Source organism: Lontra canadensis, unplaced genomic scaffold (genome assembly GCF_010015895.1).
Source record: "Lontra canadensis isolate GAN:19392208 unplaced genomic scaffold, GSC_riverotter_1.0 scaffold206, whole genome shotgun sequence".
In the NCBI taxonomy this organism is placed as follows: Eukaryota; Metazoa; Chordata; class Mammalia; order Carnivora; family Mustelidae; genus Lontra; species Lontra canadensis.
The window spans coordinates 680,219-701,282 of record NW_022631200.1 but is presented as its reverse complement, the minus strand read 5'-3'; the positions used below and the strand labels follow the sequence as shown (position 1 = coordinate 701,282).

The following is a 21,064-nucleotide window of genomic DNA, read 5'->3' as shown; positions in this document are numbered from 1 at the left end:
GCTGGAAGGTCTTCAAGAAGCCCAGCCACCTGCACCAGCACCAGATCATCCACACCGGCGAGAAGCCCTTCTCCTGCTCCGTGTGCAGCAAGAGCTTCAACCGCAGGGAGAGCCTCAAGCGGCACGTGAAGACGCACTCGGCGGACCTCCTGCGCCTGCCGTGCGGCGTCTGCGGGAAGGCCTTCCGCGACGCCGCCTACCTGCTCAAGCACCAGGCGGCGCACGCGGGCGCGGGCGCGGCGGGGCCTCGGCCGGTGTACCCCTGCGACCTGTGCGGCAAGTCCTACTCTGCGCCCCAGAGCCTGCTCCGGCACAAGGCGGCGCACGCCCCTCCCGCCGCCCCCGACGCCCCCAAGGACGCCGCGGCCTCGGTCCCGCAGCCCCCGCCGGCCTTCCCTGCGGGCCCCTACCTCCTGCCCCCCGACCCTCCGGCCACGGACAGCGAGAAGGCCGCGGCGGCCGCGGCGGCGGTGGTCTACGGCGCCGTACCCGTCCCGCTGCTAGGGGCGCACCCGCTGCTGCTCGGCGGGGCTGGGACCAGCGGGTCGGGGGGCTCGGGCGCCAGCGTGCCTGGAAAGACCTTCTGCTGCGGCATCTGCGGGCGCGGCTTCGGGCGGCGCGAGACTCTGAAGCGCCACGAGCGCATCCACACGGGCGAGAAGCCCCACCAGTGCCCCGTGTGCGGGAAGCGCTTCCGGGAGTCCTTCCACCTGAGCAAGCACCACGTGGTGCACACCCGCGAGCGGCCCTACAAGTGTGAGCTCTGCGGCAAAGTCTTCGGCTACCCACAGAGCCTCACCCGCCACCGCCAGGTGCACCGGCTCCAGCTGCCCTGCGCCCTGGCCGGGGCTGCCGGCCTCCCGGCCACCCAGGGCGCACCAGGGGCCTGTGGGCCCGGCGCCTCGGCCACCTCTGCGGGGGCCGCCGATGCACTGAGCTACGCCTGCTCGGACTGCGGGGAGCACTTCCCCGACCTCTTCCACGTGATGAGCCACAAAGAGGCTCACATGGCAGAGAAGCCCTATGGCTGTGACGCGTGCGGCAAGACCTTCGGCTTCATTGAGAATCTCATGTGGCACAAGCTGGTCCACCAGGCCGCCCCCGAGCGCCTGCTCCCGCCAGCACCCGGTGGCCCCCAGCCCCAGGATGGCTCTGGCAGCGCCAACGCGGCCAGTGTGCTGGACAACGGCCTGGCGGGAGAGGTCGGGGCAGCTGTGGCTGCACTGGCTGGGGTGTCCGGGGCTGACGACGCAAGCGGGACAGCAGTGGCTGGGGGTAGTGGGGGGGCCAGTTCAGGCCCTGAGCGCTTCAGCTGTGCCACGTGTGGCCAGAGCTTCAAGCATTTCCTGGGCCTGGTGACTCACAAGTACGTGCACCTGGTGCGGCGGACCCTAGGCTGTGGCCTCTGCGGCCAGAGCTTCGCGGGGGCCTACGACCTGCTCCTGCACCGCCGCAGCCACCGGCAGAAGCGGGGCTTCCGCTGCCCCGTGTGCGGCAAGCGCTTCTGGGAGGCGGCCCTGCTGATGCGCCACCAGCGCTGCCACACGGAGCAGCGGCCCTACCGGTGCGGGGTGTGCGGCCGAGGCTTCCTGCGCTCCTGGTACCTGCGGCAGCATCGCGTGGTGCACACCGGCGAGCGCGCCTTCAAGTGCGGCGTCTGCGCCAAGCGCTTCGCGCAGTCCTCCAGCCTGGCGGAGCATCGGCGGCTGCACGCCGTGGCCCGGCCCCAGCGCTGCGGCGCCTGCGGCAAGACCTTCCGCTACCGCTCCAACCTGCTGGAACACCAGCGGCTGCACCTGGGGGAGCGCGCCTACCGCTGCGAGCACTGCGGGAAGGGCTTCTTCTACCTGAGCTCGGTCCTGCGCCACCAGCGCGCCCACGAGCCGCCGCGGCCCGAGCTCCGCTGCCCGGCCTGCCTCAAGGCCTTCAAGGACCCTGGCTACTTCCGTAAGCACCTGGCGGCCCACCAGGGCGGCCGGCCCTTCCGCTGCTCCTCCTGTGGCGAGGGCTTCGCCAACACCTATGGCCTCAAGAAACACCGGCTGGCCCACAAAGCTGAGGGCCTGGGGGGTCCTGGGGCAGGGGCGGGCACCTTGGCGGGAAAGGACGCCTGACCAGGAGGGAGGGGTTCCGTTTGCGGCTCCAATCAGATGTCCCCTCCCACACTCACCCCTCCCCAGCTGCTGATCAGATTCTTACCCCTCCTCGCTGTTGCCCTGGCCGCCCTTCAGGACTTCGGACAGACTAGCCTCCCTTACGGCCCATGCCCTACAGACTCAAGACTGGATCGCTCCCATCCTGGACCTGTCTGGCCCTCCTCTCACCCTGCCAGCCACTGAACTTGATCCTCCGCCCAACCCCGTTTTGTAACCTTCCTCATTCTGTCTCCCAATAAGCTTTGGTGGAGGATGTAGGTCTGAGCTGCCCCTCCCCAATCCTTTGGGATCTGGCTGGAAGGTGGAGTATGAGCGGAGCCGGGAGGGCACAAGGGGACTGGGTGCTCTTTTGGATTGTGGGGGTGGGGGCGGGGGGCAGACGCGGCTTGTACAGAGCGGAGAATAATAAATCTTACCAACAGGGCTGCTGCAGTCCTTTCTTGCATCCCAGGGAGGGGATTAAGCGCTGACAAACGGAAAGTTGAGAAATTTAGTCTCCCAGGGTTTTTGATTCCCCAAACACCCTCGACTCGTGCTCACACTTTCTGCTTTGCCTCGTTCAGCTGGGAATTGCTGAGGATTTATCATGCCCAAGCTGTAGTGTGCACCTTGAGCAGAGGGAGATGAACAAGACAGGTAAGTTTTGTTCTCAGAAACCGACAGCGTACCCAGACTCCTCCTCTTCGAGATGTTGTGGCAGTTGTTTGCTTGGCCAGCGTTTCCCGAGGCCCCTGTCGGCCGGGTCCTTCACTGGACACTGGGGACACACGAGCCGGACATGCTCCTTGCCCTCAGGTAAGGTGGAAGAGAACCCCCGCCGCGCCTGTCCCTCCAGGATAATTTGGAGGCGCTTCAAAAGCCCTTCCACAGCCCTCATTGCCATTGTTGGAGCAGCCGGCCATGTGCCCTTCAATGTGCGTTTAGTTCTCCCAACTGTCAGAAGAGGGGGCTGAGGTCCTGGAAAAGAAAGCGGCTCGGAGGACACCTGGCAGATCCGTGGGAGAACTGGGACTGTGTGGGCCCACGGTGCTGTCAGTACTGAAACTTGAAGACAGAGCTGGTTCAGGGACACTGCCTGGGCGGGTCCGGTTTGGCCCACACGAGGGCAGCAGCCTAGTGTGACCAACGCAGGCTAGTGCTGAAGACCCAGCATGAGACACACCTGGTGCCAGCGTCCCCAGGGGCAGCACCATAGAAAGCACATGGAATGATCACTGGGCGCTGAGAGCATGGAGGAGTCACCTTCTTAGAGCCGGGGGCTTCCTGGAGGAGGAAGTGATACTCGAACAATAACAAAAGCCACAGAAGCCTGCCAGGTAATGTGGGCAAAGAACTCTAGGTGGAGGGTTTAGTGTGTCTAACTAAACCTAACTGAGAACCTCAAAGCTGAGTGTGGTCCGAGATGCTGAGGCATGGGAGGCTGGATCCTGAAGGGCTTTGGATTCCAAAGAGTGAAGCTTGGATGATCCTGGGGCCCGGACGCCAGCAGCTGCTGGATACAGGCCACTGCCAGCCTTTGTTTAGCCCATGCATTTAAAAAATAATAATAAAGTTTGACTTAGTTGCTAACATTTGGAAATCAAAAGATTTTGCATAATTAACTAATGGAACTTCTGAAAAATTTGCAAGATCTAGCAACCCAGCTGCACTCTCCCAAAGCTGGGTAACCATTGCCGTCTTCAGACCGAGTGCACACTCTCCAATCTCCAACCAACTGCCCCACCTCGAAGCTCAGCTCTGAGCCGAAGTGCCCGTTGGCCTGTGTCCCCTCACTGGTGCTGGGCTTTTCCCCTTGCATCCAGCCACCCAGCTCCTATAGGCATTTATGCCTGAATCCTTTCTCAAAGCCGCAAGGAGCCGCGGGTCTATGAGGCTGTCATATGGAGATTGGAGATGGTGCTGCTGGGTAGTCACCCAGATGGGAGGCTGGTGTTGGCTTGGCCTACGAAAGTACTGATGATGGAAAGCATTCAGATTCCAAAGATACTGATTTGGCCCAACAGTGGGAAAGGGCTGAGGATAGGGATTAGATGAGTGCATGAGGAAGGCTTCAGGAACTTGCCCAGGTCTCTAGCTTGGGTGGTGATGCCAATGATAGGACATGCAGGTGTTTCTTTGGAGGAAACTGACTTCTGCTGGTGTTCTGACCTGCCTAAGGGACATCCCGTGAGAGGTGTTGGGTGAGCAGGAAGGTGTGCCTATCTGGAGCTCTCCCTTCGTGATAGGTGTACTGGTCACATGAGTCCCTTCATTTTGCCAAGCTTCCCTAAACCTCCTGCCACAGCTGAACCACATAACATCTCTGAGAGCTAAAGATGAGAAAGCAGTTTTGGAGAGAGCGAGGCTGCAGTTCCCTCCTCGTGGCAAGACCACAGGGTAGACCCTCTACCTCCACCCTCCAAACACAAGACTGACAGAGAGAGACCCTTCAGAAAGTCCTTTAATGGTAGAACTGGAGGCTCCCCACCTCCAGCTCCCAGGTCCTCCTCTCGCGCCCACTACGGTGACTTAGTTCATCCCACACCCGCAGTACACAGGCCAGGCCACCATGCTGCCATCTCAGCCCTTCCTTGGGGTAGCCTTGGGTCAGGCATTAAGCTGTTTGCTTCCGATCGGGAGTGGAGGAAATCAGAGAAACTGAGGCTACTTTGGAGATCTGGGGGCCATGGGCTCTGAACCTAAAGCCTTATAAAGGGGAGATTAGGTGGCTGTTTGCTGTCCGGAATTTTTTTGTGGCTTCAGAGTTGGTGGGTTAAGGAGGGACCACCATGGGAGCCGGGAGCAGCTCTTGGAGTCAAGGTCTTTACGGTCAGGCTTACGTCCTTGAGGCTTGAGTGCCCTCGGCTAGGACATGGGGACCCTCTGGCTTCGAGGTGATGGGATCCCAGAGTCTCTTTACGGAGGACCTGGTGAGCATCTTCTGCCTGAGGGTGGGTAGGCATCCCAGGTTCAGTGCAATCCAGTGAGGTAGGCAAAAGATTCCATCCTGGCCCACCCTAGGCCCCAAGATCGTCCAGGGTTCTGTAGATGATGGGCTAGCCCAGAGACACCAGGACAGACCCTGGTTCTGCCCCTTCCATTTAACCCTGGCTCCCTCCATAGTGCCCAGGCTCTGTGGGGACAAGCCGTGTCTTGCACGAGCGCACCCAATGAGCAGGCCGATTGGGAAGTGACATCCAGCCCACAGTCCTCACACTTAGCTGGGCATCCACCAGGTGGTGTCTGTGCCTTTCTGAGTCTCATGGAGGTGCTGTCTGGGTTTGTGGGGGTCCTAAAACTGGGTCTCCCTGTGTTCTCCCGCACTAGCTGCTCATGGCCATCTCTGTTAGCTCTTGTCACATCTCCCCCAATCTCCCCTCTCCTGCCTCCTTGTCCCCCCCTCCCCCTCCCCTGCAATCTGCCTCCTACTGTCTGTGTCAATGCCCCCGCAGCCCTGGTCTCCCAGCCTACTGGTCGACTTCCATCTTCACCTTGGCCCCTTCCCCTTGCCCTTCTTCCAGACTGTTTCCTGGCCCACACCCACTCCCTGGCCCCTCGGCCCCTGTGGCCTGCTGGCTGCCAGAGTCCCCCAACCCCAGCCCTGGGCCCGGCCCGTGGAAGTGGGTGCGCTGGTGCTTGCGGAAGTTAGAGGAGTTGTTGAAAGTGCGATCGCACAGGGCGCAGCGGAAGGGGCGCTCCCCCGTGTGGATGCGCGCGTGGCCGCTCAGCACTGAGGACTGCGTGAAGCCCTTGCCGCAGATGCCGCAGTGGTAGGGCCGCTCGCCCGTGTGCACCCGCTCGTGGTCGCGCATGTCAGAGGAGCGGCGGAAAGGCTTGGCGCAGAACCTGCAGGCGAAAGGCTTCCCCACCGCAGCACCCGCCGCCGCCGCCGCCATCACCACCTCCGACCTCTCCTGGGGCACCCCGGGCCTCTGTTCTCCAGCCGCAGCCACCTCCGGAGGCCTCTGAGAGGTCCCTGGCTCCACCCCGTGTCGGTGCTGGTGCCGCAGCAGAGGCGCCAGGGCCTTGAAGGCCCGGGGGCAGAGGGGGCAGCGGTAGGGCCGCTCCCCCGTGTGCAGGCTGTAGTGGGCGCGGAGGCTGGCGGGGCCCGGACAGCTGTGGCCACACACATGACACCGGCTGGGGTCCCCACCCTGCCCACCGCCCTCCCCCCCTGCCAGGTGGCCATGTTCGTGGAACAGAAGCTCAGAGACCAGCCGGAAGGCAGCTGGGCACAAGGCACAGTGGAGGGAACCTGGCTCCGGGGGCTCAGGCACCAGCGTGGTGTCTGTCACCTTCACCACCTGGATCTCGATGAGGTCACTCGGGGGTGTGGTGGGGCGGCCATCATCAGGCACCAGGACCTGGGAGGGTGGGGTGGAGAAAAGACCAGGAGCCTGTGGACTCTCCCACAGGGCCTCCCCAACACGCCCACTTATTAAAACACCCATCTCCTTTGTAGCATACTGGGCCCCTCAATTTTCAGATCCTGCCCTCCATCCTCCAGGATTCTGCAGTATGTTTCTCAAGACTTCCACTCCTATCCCAAGCACATCACAAATGCAGCCATTTCCCTCTTCTACCCCAGTTAGAAGCCCATTATTTCTTGGCTTGACAACTGAAAAAGCCTCCTGAGCAGAACCCCTGTTTCTATGCCTGCTCTCTCCCCAAAGCAGCCTGAATGACCTTTTGAAAATGGAAATTGGATCGTCATTTTCCCACTCAAAACCCTCCCATGGCTTCAAATGCACTTAAGATCCAAAACCATCATCATAATATCCATCATGATCTGGCTGCTGCTTGTCTCTGACCCCAGTGTAAATATAATCCGGCACACAGCTGACTTCTCTCATCTAAATTTAGCCCCCCTGACCCCCCTGACTCTATCAGCTCACTATTTCCTTTATAGCATGTAACACAATAAATATATTTTATTGTCTCTCCTCTAGACTGTGAGCTCCAAGAGAATAGAGTCCTTATCTGCTTGGTTCACCTCCCTACCTACTGAGCTGAAGTGCGAGCTCAGGAAATGTTTGTTACTCTCCAGTCCTGAGTGGGGAAAGTTCCAAAGTCACCTGGAGCAGTCATCCCTCCCCCCTAAAATCTTCCCTTAGGCATTCGGGACACGTCACTCAGACTCTTGCAGAATCACTCCAACGTGGGTCTTCCGACCATAACTATCCACCCTTGCGGTTCAGGGTCACCTTCCCAATCTTCCACCCAATTCCACTAGCCCCAGAATTTCTGAGGCCCCGCCCCTCGGGAGGTCCCGCCCCCTCATTACACAAACGCAATCTCAGATCTCTCCCAGGACTCATCTCCCGCCCAGATGTTCCACCCAACCCCCTCCTCTAGCCCCGCCCCTCCATGCCCCGCCCTCCATCCCCCATAGGCTCCTCCTTATGCCACGCCCCTCGCCCACCCCGAGAAGCACCGCCCCCAGACCCGGAGCCCTAAATACCTCCCCCGCCCAGCCCTTGTAGGCCCCGCCCCGGCCCCGCCCCTTGCCCCGAGACCTCCTCCCGCCTCGAGAACCCGGCCGAGGCCCCTTCCCCGCCCGCACCACGTCCGGCGTCTCCGGGGATCGCGGCTCCGGGGCCGCTGAGCTCGGACTCGGGGGCTCCGGGCGCGCGGCGGCCATCTTGTGCTCAGGCCCCGCCCCCATGCCCGTGGTCGCGGCGGGAGGGGGCGGGGCTCGGGCCCCCGTCAGCGGCGCTGCGCAGGCGCACACGGGCGGGTAAGGGCGTGGCCCTGCGGCGGCCGCGCCCCGCCCGCCGGAGGGCAGGGCCGCGTCTCTTCCCACCTGTCGGCAACGGAGGGCTGAGCCGGTGTGGGGCGCGGAGGTGGCCCCGGCCAGTCCGGATTTCCCTCCCGCTCACCAGCATCCGCAGGCCGTGGCCGTCCGCCGACTCCCGCCGGAGCCTCTCCCGCGTTACCCCCACACGGTCTTGTCGCCGCCCCCGGGGGGCCGTGCGAAGGTGGCCGGCGTGGGGGCTTCCACGGCAGGTCCTGGGCCAGCCGCGGCCCCGCGGGCCTGGAGCGCGCACAGCCCAGGGCGGTGCGGCGTGGAGAGCCCACCTCCGCTCGGGCCACGTTCCCGCGGTGTCGGGTGTAAAACCGGGCGGCGGTGGGAAGAGGGGTACGGGGCGCCCCTGCGGCCGCGTCGGGGGCGCTGGGGACGGCCGGGCAGCGCCGCTGGAACCTGCCGCTTCTCCTCCCCCGGGACGCGGTGGCGCGGCCGTCCCTGGCAGCAGGCCCGGCCCGTGCTTCTCCTTGGCCCCGGGACCATCCGGGGCAGGAAGCCGCGTCCCCTTCAGCGCGCGGGGGAGCCTGCGGGCCCTTCGCCAGCTCCCCGCGCCCGTCCCCGCGTGGGATCCGCTGGCCGCGGCGGTTTGCGGCCGCCCGACCTCCAGAGCGTCCGCCGGACCACCAGCCGTCCTGGTGCCGGCCTCCGGGGACGCGTAGCGGTTGTGTAGCGTCGGGGAGGGCTTGATTCTGCCGAGCCGCGAGCCACCGTGCTGCTACTGCTGGGGGCGTCAGCTATTTTTTTTTTTTAATTAATTTATTTATTTGACAGAAGGGCAGGCGGAGGGAGAGCGAGAAGTAGGCGCTTCGCTGAGCGGGAGGTGGGGCTCGATCCCGGCACGAGCTGAAGGCCGCCGCTTCATGGGCTGAGCCACCCGCGCCCCGGGTGCACGGGGTTCCGTCTCGACTGATACACAGACGGGGTCTGTCCTCACCCGCCCCTACTGACACTTGCGCGGGTCTCCTCAGAAACGGTTTCCGTGTGAAAAGGGTCCAGTAGGGGCGCCTGGGTGGCTCAGTGGGTTAAAGCCACTGCCTTCAGCTCAGGTCATGATCCCAGCATCCTGGGATCGATCCTGGCATCGAGCCCAGCATCGAGCCTGGGATCGAGCCCCACATCGAGCCCCGCCTCGAGTCTGCTCAGCGTGGAGCCTGCTTCCCTCTCTCTCTCTCTGCCTGCCTCTCTGACTACTTGTGATCTCTGTCTGTCAAATAAATAAATAAAATCTTAAAAAAAAAAAAGAAAAGGGACCAGTAATAGGAACAGCTGCCCAGACCCGCTAATAAGCTTAAAAGACAGGACATTGCAGATACCATCCAGCCTGCGCCCCGACACCTGTTCTCCCTCCCCCAAGGTTAGACTTTGTATCTTCTGTTTGTCGTTCCTAGGCATGTCTTCCTTGTTCTCTGCGTAAACCAAGTGTGATGTTGTTCTGTGTGCTGTAAACTTTTTGTAATAAGGGCGCCTGGGGGCTCAGATCCTGATCCTGGGTCCTGGGACCCAGCCCTGTGCTCAACAGGGAGTCAGCTTCTCCCTCTCCCTCTGCCCTTTTCCCCCTGCTCATGCTCTCTCTCTCTAGTAAATAAATAAAACCTTTAAGGAAATAATTGTTCTTCTAATCAATTAGGAGTGCCTGGCTGACCCAGTCAGAAGAGCATGTTAACTCCTGATCTTGGGCTCGTTAAGTTCAAGTCCCACATTGGGTGTAGAGATAACAACAACAAAAAAAAAAAAACCTTAAAATTTTTCTAGGGGCACCTGGGTGGCTCAGTGGGTTAAGCCTCTGCCTTCAGCTTAGGTCATGATCTCAGGGTCCTGGGATCAAGCCCCGCATTGGGCTCTCTGCTCAGCAGGAAGCCTGCTCCCCTCACCCGCCCTGCCTACTTGTGATCTCTTTGTCAAATAAATAAAATCTTTTTTAAAAAACTTTAAAATTTTTCTAATAAATGATATAATTTCAGTCTAGCATTCTCTGTTTTCTCTTCCCCTTCTTATATTTGTGTACATGGATACTTCTAGTCTAGCAACTGTTGATGTCAATGCCGGCATAACACCCCACTGATGACCATGTCCCATTACATGTTTTCATTCTCCTCTTAGTGGGCATCGGGTTGGCTCCAACTTTTTATTATTGCAAACAGTACTGCCAGGAGTATTCTTGCTCATGTGTCCTTGAACCCTAAAGAGAGCTTTCTCTGTATTATATCACTGGAAGTTGATTTGCTTGGTCAAAAACTATTTAACATCTTCAACTCCCACCTGTATTATTTAGTTGCTTTTTATTTTTATTTTTAAAAAAGATTTTATTTATTTATTTATTTATTTGATAGAGAGACACAGCGAGAGAAGGAACACATGTAGAGGGAGAGGGAGAAGCAGGCTTCCCACCGACCAAGGAGCCCAATGCGGGGCTTAATCCCAGGACCCTGGGATCATGACTTAAGCCAAAATTCAGAGTTGGATGCTCAACAGCCTGAGTGCCCCCACGCCCCTCTTGAGTAAATTATTTCACCACTCACCGTCTCTAGTGCTTTCACCGGTCCCAGGATTTCTGCCCTTTGTGGCTCCTTCATTCCAAAAAATGCGTTTAAAATTAAATTTTATGACTGTGTTGGTGTAAAGAGGAACATAAACTAGGCTGGGTTGCATTCTTTTTTCTTCTGATTTCAAAATTAAAATATTTCTCATGGGCCCCTAAAAGTGTCATGAGTCCTAGGCACTGTAGATACCTGCTGTGGCTAATGAGAAAGGTAGCCCTTTCTGTTTTCTCATTTGTAAAGCAAAGATAATAGTACTTACTTAACACGGGTAAGTGCTAGGTGCTATGGTGATTAAACGAACCGCTCTATGTGAAGTGTGACGTAGGCACTAGGATCAGCTGTAATGATTACTAACTTCACCAGCAGTGAGTGGGAGCTCCTATTGCTTGGCGTCGTTATTAATCTTTGATAGTCCGATTTCATTTTTTGCCGATTTGGTGGGTGTGACATGGTTTTTCATCGAGGTTCCTTCTATTAAGTGAGATAATTCATGATCCCGTATCTAGCATAGAGCTCATCCTCTGTTCTCCTGTCTTGTGGGCCGGGTCCATGTCAGCTCTGCGTCCTCAGAAGGCTTCAGCGAATGGCGGGTGAATGAACAAAGGAGTGAATGAAGGAGTAGCTCAGTTAACGCAGGTAGTAGAATTTGGGTATGAGAGGTAGAGACAACTATTTGCAGAGGAGACCTAGTTCAGCAGAGTGACCACAAACTTTCAAGTCAGACAACCATGGGTTCAGATTCATTGATCCACTTGCTATGCAACTTTGGACAAGATGTGTCTTCTCAGTCCCCAGCTGCTGTCCACAAAGCGGGCAGCATGATGCTACTTGGTGGGACTGTACTGAGAACAGCACACGGAGAATGCTGTGGGTCCAGCGTAATTCCTGGAACCAGCTGGTGCTCAACAGACGTGGACTCCTTGCCTTTTCCCCTGTCTGCCTGGGTCCCTCGTGGGCTGGCAGTACATTAGCAGCCGATATTTCAGGATCTGATGCTAGAAGTCTGGCTACATGGACCCGCTAAAAATGGCAGAAAGAGCCCTGGATTTGGAGTTGGAAGATGTGGGGTCTAGTCTTGCTTCTTTCTGTCCCTGCTGTGAGCACATCACTTCTTGGTGGGCTGGATCTCCTGCTTCTTAAATGAATTGGCTGTTAGGTTTACCATAGGACCCAGCAATTCCACTCCCAGGGAGGTTTCCAAGGGAAAGGAGAACATTTGTCCACACAGAAATTTGTAAACAAATGCTTACAGCACCATTACTCATAGTAGCCAAAGGTGGAAACAATGCAAATGTCCATCAACTCATGAACGGGTAAAAAAAATGTAATATACTTATTATGTGGAAATTAATATATGGATATATATTATCCATAAAATAGATTTTTAATTTTTATTCCACAAAAAGGAATGAAGTGCTGATACATGCTAAAACACGAATGAAGCTTGAAAACATTATGCTCGGTGAGAAAAACCAGACACAAAACCCTACACATTTTATTATTTCATTCAGACAAGATATCCAGAACAGGGAAATTTACAGAGAGAGAAAGCAGAGGGACGCCTGGGGTGGCTCGGTTGGTTGAGCGTCATCCTTCTGCTCAGGGCATGAGTCCAGGGTCCTGGGATCGAGTCCTGCAAAGGAGTCCTTGCTCAACGAGGAGTCTGCTTCTCCCTCTGCCTGCCGCACCCCTGCTGGTGCTCGCTGACAGATAAATGAATACAATCTTTTAAAAAATGCAGATTCCTGGTCCCTTAAGGGCCAGAGGATGGGTGGGGTGCGGTTGAGGGAAGAGAGGAGTGACAGCTAGGGGGTACAATGTTTATTTTTGACGTGATGAAATGTTCCAAAATTGACTGTGCTGATGGCGGCACACATCTGTCAATATACTGAAAACCATCGAGTCATCAGTGAAATGGGTAAGTTATATGGTATGTGAGTTATAGCTCAAGGAAGCTGTTAAAAAAAAGAAGGCGCGGAACATGATCTTTTAGGCTCAAACTGTAGCTGACATTTCAAGCTGACACGCCCGTAAGGTAGGCACATGATGTTCACTAGGCAATTCTTCCACCTCTTCTCCTTGGTGGTAAATTTCCACAGTAAGCGCGGGGTTGGGGGAGCCTGCGGATGACGTCCGATTGTTCGTTTCTTATTGACTGAAGTCATCTCCGCAGCAGTGTGGACCTGACTACCGACCCGAGATCGGGAGCCGCACGCTCTTCCCACCAAGCCAGCCAGGGGCCCCTAGAGCCTGAGGATGATTTTTTTTTTTTAAAGGTTTTTTTTATTTATTTGACAGATCACAAGTAGGCAGAGAGAGAGAGGAGGAGGAGGCAGGCTCCCCGCTGAGCAGAGAGCCCGATGCGGGACTCGATCCCAGGACCCTGAGATCATGACCTGAGCCGAAGGCAGAGGCTTTAACCACTGAGCCACCCAGGCGCCCCAAGCCTGAGGATGATTTTTAAAATCTGATTTTTAAGAATCTCACATCAATTCCATGGAAAATTCCCATCCGACTGGAAGCTCGCTAAAGGCAGAGACGAGGGGCGCCTGGGTGGCTCCGTGGGTTGAGCCGCTGCCTTCGGCTCAGGTCATGATCTCAGGGTCCCGGGATCGAGCCCCGCCTCGGGCTCCCTGCTCAGCGGGGAGCCTGCTTCCCCCTCTCTCTGCCCCTCCCCCTGCACGTGTCCCTCTCAAATAAGTAAATAAATAAAATCTTTAAAAAAATAAGTAAAGGTGGCGACCAGGGCGGCCTCACTTCCCGCTGCCTCTGCGGCACCCACACCGGCGCCTGGGGCGCTGCCGGCTCCCAGGAACGCCCGTTAAAGGAGGCCTGCGAACGAGCGAGCCGCGGGTGGCCCTGGTTGCGGGGGTCCGGCCGCGGCGTTTTACGGCCGGAACGAGGTGCGCGCGCGCACGTGACGAGATCGAGTCCCACCAGCGGCAAGACCTGAAGGGTGACAGCGGCTGCGCCACCCCACGCTTGCAAGTGGACGTAGTGTTTTCAGGAGTTTCGGGCCTGACCCGGCTCCATCCTCTCCCCCCTCTTAAGCGACTGGCAGGAGCCGACTGGGAGGGCCCCGCCGGCCTCCCCGAGGACCTGCCTCCTCCTGCCCGTGTGACCTGCCATCCTTCTGGGATCCCAGCTCCTCGCCGCGCGGGGAGGCCCGAGCGGGAAGCGGACCCTTCTTCTCGGGGCCGCGTGTTTCCGGCCGGAGCGTTTTCCCGGTAGGCCCGGACGGCGCGCCTCTTCCCCAGGGTCTCTCCCTAGAGGTCGCGGTCCCTCCTTGCCCGGACTTCCTTACGGGCGCTCTCCCAGTGGGCGCCGTTTCCGCCCGGCCGGACCAGAGAGACCGTCTCAGCTCGGCTCGGACGGGCGCGAGAGGACGACGGCGGGGACGGAGTTACTTCGAGGAAGAGCCGGCACCGTGTGAGCGGCGGAGAGGGGAGAACCATAGAGAGGGTGGCGGCGGATAGAGCAGCCGGGCCGGGAGGGAAACGAGGAAACGAGAGGAGATGTTTGTGTGTAGAAGGGCGGGAGGAGGAAAAAAAAACCGACCATAGAGAGGCCAGCGGAGGCAGGAAGGGCCGCGGCGGGCGGGGCGGAAGAAAGGGGGTGTGGGAAAGGGTCCTGGCCTCCGAAGGCCGCACGGAAGCTGCGGAGGGCTGACTCCTGGCGGGAGGGATGCGGTGTGTTTTTTCGGTGTCCGCTCCCTCTCGGAGCCTCAGTTTTCCCCCTGCAAACGGGCATGGTTGCGATGCCCGCCTTCCCGGGCTCGGACCTCATTCTTTCTCAGGCCCGCGTTGCAGCGCCGGTCCCCTCCCTCGGCCCCCGGCCCCCTCTGTGACCACTTTGTACCCGGGCCCATCAGCATTTCATACCTCGGGCTGCTAGGACGGGCCCAGAGTAACCTTTTGCAGGGAATGCGGCTGGTTTTTCCCCCACCTAATTCCTCTAAAAGCATCCTCTGACTCCTGCCTGCCTCCAGCTCCCCGCGCCCCCAGGCTTCTCTCTTGCTGACCTCAGGCCACTAGTTTCAGAGGAATCCCAGAGCCCTCACACGGTGGTGTCCCTGCCGAGCTCAGAACCCTCCCTTGAGGTGCAGCGTATAGTCCAAGTCCCTCCAGCAAGGACCTGTTGATATCCCCCGCCGGCACTGTCCCCGGCTGCGTGAAGGACGGTCGTTCTCTAGGTGGGTCGGTCTTGGCTCGGTGTGTCCCATGCAACGGATCCACCGCCTAGGATTCATCTATTTCTCAAGCCGTGGTGGGCATTTGGTTTCTTTCCATTTTTCGCTCTTAGGAATAATGCTGCTCTGAACACTCAGGCTTAAGGTTTTGTATAAAGCTTTTTTATAAAAAAAAAAAAAAAAAAGGTTTTCGGTTTTGTTGAGTATCTCTCCGCAAATGGAACTGCTGGGCCACATGGTAAGTTGTCATCTTTAACTTATGGAGGAAATGCACCATTCTTTGTTCCCACCAGCGATGTGTGACGGTTCCGGTTTCGCTACATCCTCGCGGAGCTCAGGTGTCTTCGGGTTCACCCAACGGCCTTTCCCTTCAGGTCCCGCAGCACCTCTCACTGGGACTTGAACTCCGCACGGCCCTGAAAGCACCCACCTCATCCATCAGCTTTGTTTTCTTGCCCTTTGTACCACAGCTGCTTTCCAGATTCTTGGTAAGTGCATTAAGTTGGGGGATGTAGACGGAGCAGTGTCTGACCATATTCACCGTCAGAGCCCCAGGTGCTGGGGTGAAGACTGCGGTGTGCCTGCTTCGCTGCTTCCACAGACGGAATGTGTCTCCCCCACCCCCGCACCCCAGATTCATATGTTGAAACCTAATCCCCAATGTGACAGTATTAGGAGATGGGGCCTTTGGGAATCGATTAGACCATGGTGGGGAGGCTCCATGAATGGGTTTAGTGCTCTTACAAAACGAACCCCAGAGACCTCCCTTGCCCCTTCCGTGTGGGGACAACAGAGAGAAGGTGCAGTCTGTGAATCTGGACTCTGAATCCGCTGGCATCTTGACCGTAGCCTTCCCAGCCTCCACAACTGTGAGAAGCACATTTCTTCCACCCCGGGTCTGGGGTTCTATGATGGGAGTCCAGTGGACTGGGGATGTTGTGTCACGGGAGCGCATTGTTGAGCTTTTCCCGACCTAGGTTTCTTCAGCCCGCCAGGCCTCCTTCCTGCCATCGAGAGGGATCCTTCCACTTAAAAATGGGCCAGATGTTTCAGGAGAGGAGCTCTTTCTCTCTCTCTGACAAATAAAATCTTAAAAAAAAAATTATATATATATATATATATATATATATATATATATATATATATGGGCGCCTGGGTGGCTCAGTGGGTTGAGCCGCTGCCTTCAGCTCAGGTCATGATCTCAGGGTCCTGGGATCGAGTCCCGCATCGGGCTCTCTGCTCGGCAGGGAGCCTGCTTCCCTCTCTCTCTCTCTCTGCCTGCTTCTCTGCCTACTTGTGATCTCTGTCAAATAAATAAAATCTTAAATATGTATATATATATATAAAAGTATATATATATATTTATATAATCATATTAATTATAACTTTGTGTGTATGTGTAATTTATGTGAGGTTTAAAAACAAGCCAACATCATGTTTCGGATTTGACATCGAAATGTGGTTAGGCTTGCCCGGGGTTAATGATCGGCAGGAAGCACTTGGGGGAGCTCTTCAGGGCGCTGGTTATATTACTGTGTATACAAGTAAAAATTCACTGATCCATTACTTTGGGTAATTTACATCTGATATAAAAAAACAACAGAATGGTGGCATCTATATGACAAGTGGGGAAACAGAGTCACCAAATGAGCACGGTGTCACAGGACACTTCTCAGATTCACCTGGACAGACTTGGGGTCTGACTGTTCAGAGACTGGACTGGGACCCCGTCCTTTCTAAGCGGCTTCATTAAAATCTGCAGTTTGCCCTAAGGTCCTGATGGAGGCCCAGCCCTTCCGGACGGTTCGCAGGGAGCCTGGCTTCCGCCGTCTGGTTTCTCCCGGCAGCACGCTCACCAGCGCGGAGCCCGCCGGCCCCAGACCCCCACTCCCGCCCTGGGAGCCGCCCGGCTGCGGGGCGCTCCGGCGCTCTTTCCCCGAGGACGCGCCCTCGTTTTCAGCCTGAACGTTCCAGTTTTACGCCTTGTAACTCTCAGGGGCCCCAGCACAGTTTCCCTAAAGTGAACATAACGGGATGAGAAACAGCCGAGTCCCAGCTCTGCGTCGCCGTCCGGGCTCTGCCGTCCAGGAGACCTTGTCCTTTGAAGTTCCCGCGTCCCCCGCATAGGAGTCTTTGGTGATGCTTTTGGTCTGCTGGTTGTCACCCCTCCCGAGCTCTCCCTGGGGTGACAGTTCCATAGTTTGGTCCTTGTCGCCCCCACGAGGCCCAGGAGAGCTCCTTGCTGCAGCAGGTGTCCCTTAATACGGTTTGCCACCTCTGAAGGGAAGGCAGGCACAGCTGCTTCGCTCTGCTTTGCTCCCTCTTGTTTCCCTGGCGGATGCCTTGAAGGAGACCCTTACGTCCTCCCAGAGGAACACAGCTTCCTGGAACCGTTCTTATGAGGGCGTGTGTTCCCCCCGGAAGGCTTTCACGTGAACGCCCCCCTTCCTTTCCGGTCGGGGTCTTGGCTCCTTTAGGGTTCCCAGAAGACCGGGTCCCGCCGCCTCCTGAGGCCCTGGGGGCCGCGACCGGGCGGCCGCACGGTCAGAGAGAGCCGTGTCCGGAGTCAGGGGTCCGGAAGCTGCAGGACCCCGCGCCGAGGGGGAGGGCTCTGCGGAGAGTCTGAGGCGAGGCTCCGGCGGGCACTCGGGGTGGGGGGTGGGAAGGAGCGGAGCTGAGCGCCCGGGGACGGGGCGCGGGCCGGACGGCCGTCGGGGGCATGGGCGGGGCGGACAGCGGCGCGGCCGTGCGGAGGGGGACGCGGGGCGGGCGGGGTGCAGACGCCGGGTGTTGCAGGACAGGCGTGCGGGCCGCCGGCCGGCGGCTGCTCTGCGGCGGGGGCCGGGGTAGCCGCATCCGCGCCCCGCGGCGTCGTGAAGGAAAGCGCGGGGTCGTGCGGGGTCCGGGGGACGCGGAGGGTCTCGGTGCGCACGCTGAGCCAGGGGCAGGCGCCGGAGGCCGTGCGAGCCGGGGAGCGCGGGGCGGCGGCGGAGTCGGCCAGTCCAGCTTCCGGCTCGTGGGGCGCCGCGTCGGCCGGCGGTGAGGGTAGCGGGTGCAGGAGGACATGGGGACGCAGGGGTCCGTCGGTCGCCCCACGCAGGTCTTCCTCCTGTAGCTGCCCGCCTGCATGCAGGGACGCCCCTGCCTTAGCTTTCATCGGCGGAGGCTGCTCCCGCCCTCCGCGAATACCCTCCCCCGGGTTTGCTCTCCGCCTGTCCCTGGGCCTCAGCTCCTCTCCTGCGCTGGACCCGGGGATCATGGACTCCAGGGCCCTGGCCCACAGAGGGCTGGCAGCAGGGTACCCGGCCCTGGGACACCGACCGCCGGGGATGTATTAACTGTCAAGGCCGGGTTTGCTTCGCTGTCAAGGGCGGCGGTCGTTCCGGCTGTCTTTCCTGTGTGGCCACCGAGAAACGGCCATCCCCTTCTGATCTTGCCGTCGGTCCCCCGTGGGGCCGGAACCGCTGTTGGCAGTGGCGGCGGGGCTGCAAGGGGCGGCCCCTGGAGCTCACCGCGGGGACTGGGGCTGGGCGCCCGGAGGTAGGCCTGCCCGGGCTCTTCCCGCCTGGGTCCGGGCCCCTTGGCGGCCCTGCCAGCCCCGGCGCCCCACTGGCGGTCTCGGACCCCTTCCAGTGGCCGGGGTGCTCCATGTGCAGGGAGGAGGTCCACGGGTCAGAGCCCCGCCCTCGCTGCCTCCAATGACCCCTGCATGCATCCGGGAGCCACGGCATCACGGCTCGGAGCTCCGACCCAGAGCTCCGGCGTGTGACCCGAGCTTGCTAGCGCTGCAGCGAGGCCTCGCTTCTTTGGGGGCCCTGGAGCAGCACGTGCAGGCGGGAAGGAACTTGCTGGACGGTGGAGAGGTCAGGGAAGCTCTGTAGACGCTCTTGTTTTTGGTACAGATGGCAGAGGCCCTGGTCTTGATTGCTGTGTGACCTGAGCCCCTGTTTTTTCCGTCCTGGAAGAGGAAATGACTTGGGGTTCCCCAGCCAACTCTGGTCAGGGGTGAGAGGCGGGAGCCTCCTGTTGGATCCCTGACCTGCCACAGCCCCTCTCTGTAGCCTGGGGTGCACGGCTGTGCCATGCTGTAGCTCAGCGTCCCATCTGTAGGTGGGACGGAATGAGACGTGGGATGGTAAGGGAGTTAGTTACAGGTGTGTGGAATGAGATGTGGGATGGTAAGGGAGCTACAGGTGTGTGGCGTCACTCAAAGGCAGCACCTGCCACTCCCCTACCTGTTTTCCCAACTCACAGGGCCTGCTCAGACAGGCTCAAATCAGTGTGAGGTGGGCTTCTAAGATTTTATTTATTTTGGGGCGCCTGGGTGGCTCAGTGGTTAAAGCCTCTGCCTTTGGCTCAGGTCATGATCCCAGGGTCCTGGGATCGAGCCCCCTCATCGGGTTCTCTGCTCCGCGAGGAGCCTGCTTCCTCCTCTCTCTCTGCCTGCCTCTCTGCCTGCTTGTGATCTCTGTGTCAAATAAATAAATAAAAAATCTTAAAAAATATAAAAAAATTATTTATTTATTTGACAGGGATGGAGTGAGAGAGCGAACACAAGCAGGGGGAGTGGGAGAGGGAGAAGCAGACTCCTGCTGAGCAGGGAGGCCAGTGTGGGTCTCAATCCCAGGACCCCAGGATCATGACCTGAGCTGAAGGCTGATGCTTAATGACTGAGCCACCCAGGCGCCCCTCAGTGTGTTTTGATTCTTAAGTTGTTGGGGTGGAGCTGAAACCCAAATTATGTGGGAATTTTTCCTTTGTGAGTAAGTTCTTGGCCAGAGACCTTAGGCACACCTGCCTCTGCCTAGGGGGCTGGAGCCCTCTGGAAAGGCATCGATGCATCCACTTAGGGTAGCACGGCTGAGACAAGGCTTGGACGAGTGAGTGGGAGCAGGAGATGTGGCATTGTTAGGATCCTGCTCAACGGACATTGTGAGGGTTTTGGGTGACACAAGGGACTTGCAGTGTGGGACTCAGTGGCCCCCAAGGGCAGGGGGGCTTGGAGGCAGAGAACCCCTGCAAAAGGAGGGTCGGGGAGACCTGGGATGGGGTGCAGAGAGGAGGGCAGGAAGCTGGTGAGTGGATTACTAAGACCCAGATTAACCCAGAGGCAAAGGCTTGGCGATCACTTCTTCCCCAAAGGAGAGAAGGACTTGTTGCATGGGAGTGCAAGGTCGTGTGGAGTGAGCGGTGGGCGTTGAGAGGAGAGCGGTCCAGGAAAAACTCCTGTCGGAGGCTGGGCTCCGGCTGTAGGCTGCGGAGGGAAGGAAGGGTGCTGGGGGGGGTTTGATACTGTCTCTGCCACTCAGGCTGGGGGAGCGGACCGGATGCAAGCCTCTTGCCCTTCCTGAGGCTCAGGGGAGCGCCAGCCCCACTGGATTACTGAGAGGCAGAGTGAGCTGAAGGCTGGGGACATGGGTAATGGCTCCTAGAGGAGGCTGGAGAGATTGCTGAGCTGGTAGGTGGGAATGCCAGCCAGCATGAGCAGTGTGTCTGCCAGCCTGGGAGGTCAGGGCACAGGATTTGGGACGACTGAGGAGGAGGCCGCAGTCAGAGGAAGGGGAAGAGTGGCAAGTCGAGGAAAACACAGGAGCCTTTGCACCTAGAACCGTGTAAGTTCAAGGTCCAGTCGGGGGCTGCAAGGTGCTGTCTGGCTCTGGGGAGCTGAGGAAGGGTGGGGGCAGGGGAGAATGAGACCATCCAAGGTTCTGGACTCGAGTGCATGTGGGGAGTCATGGTGACCACATTCCAGGAGAGAAGCGGGGTTTTATGGCTGGGGGTAGGGAATGCTTCACTTTTGGATGGGGGGATTGAAATCATTCATTTATTCATTCATCCAAACAAAACTGAATTGAGCCCCTACCCTCTCCCAAGACCTTGGCTGGGTTCTGAGGATACAGCGTCATCCCAGACGGGACTTCTCTGCCTTTGCGGAGTGGGAAAGGCAGGCAGGAGAGCGAATTGGTAAGTAAGCCAGACCACCATGGACGGCCCTACGGGATGCTGGAAGGAAACAATGAAGAGGAAGAGCCGGGTGTCACCCGCTTGGCCTCGGACTCAGTCAGCAAAGCTTCAGTGACGAGGTACCATCTGAGTGGTCAGAAAGGGTCCATCCCGGTGAGGGGCTAGGGGCGATACTCCAGAGAGAGGGAACAGCAGATGCAGGCCCTGGAGGCTGGGAGAGGGGGCAGAGGCAGTACTGTGCTTGGTGGGTTCCTGGGCTTCATTCTGAGTGCGGTGCGGAGGGTTTTAAGTCCACAGAGGACACGATTCCCTGGGTTTAAACAAATACAGGGGCTGCAGTATTGCCATAAAGAGAAAGTACCAGAGGGTGGGTGGGAGGCTGTCCCAGTAAGCAGGGGGCAAACCGCGGTGTGCATAGTGGACACCAGCC

At 58.5% G+C, this 21,064-nt stretch overlaps 2 protein-coding genes across 2 annotated transcripts in view; one reads left to right on the top strand and one right to left on the bottom strand.

Moving 5' to 3' along the window:
* The window catches only part of ZNF865 (zinc finger protein 865), a 10,097-nt gene extending 7,517 nt beyond the window's left edge, over positions 1-2,580 (top strand). Inside the window, exon 3 of the mRNA XM_032848732.1 lies at positions 9-2,580. Within this exon, the coding sequence (XP_032704623.1) occupies positions 9-2,114 (2,106 nt within the window). The 3' untranslated portion in view covers positions 2,115-2,580. The remainder of the gene's footprint in view (positions 1-8) is intronic.
* Positions 2,581-5,573: 2,993 nt separating this feature from the next.
* Positions 5,574-7,817, bottom strand: ZNF784 (zinc finger protein 784). Its single transcript, XM_032848548.1, has 2 exons — positions 7,699-7,817; positions 5,574-6,499 (listed from the first exon to the last, which is right to left on the bottom strand). Exons 1-2 carry the CDS (start codon positions 7,798-7,800, stop codon positions 5,603-5,605), a joined length of 999 nt encoding a protein of 332 aa, XP_032704439.1. The 5' UTR covers positions 7,801-7,817; the 3' UTR covers positions 5,574-5,602.
* Positions 7,818-21,064: the final 13,247 nt, after the last annotated feature.

Coding starts and splice junctions, on each gene's coding strand:
- ZNF784 (XM_032848548.1), bottom strand. CDS start 7,800: ATGGGGGCGGGGCCTGAGCACAAGATGGCCGCCGCGCGCCCGGAGCCC. Junction 6,500..7,698: donor CCCCGGAGACGCCGGACGTG/GTGCGGGCGGGG, acceptor CCACCCTCCCAG/GTCCTGGTGCCTGATGATGG.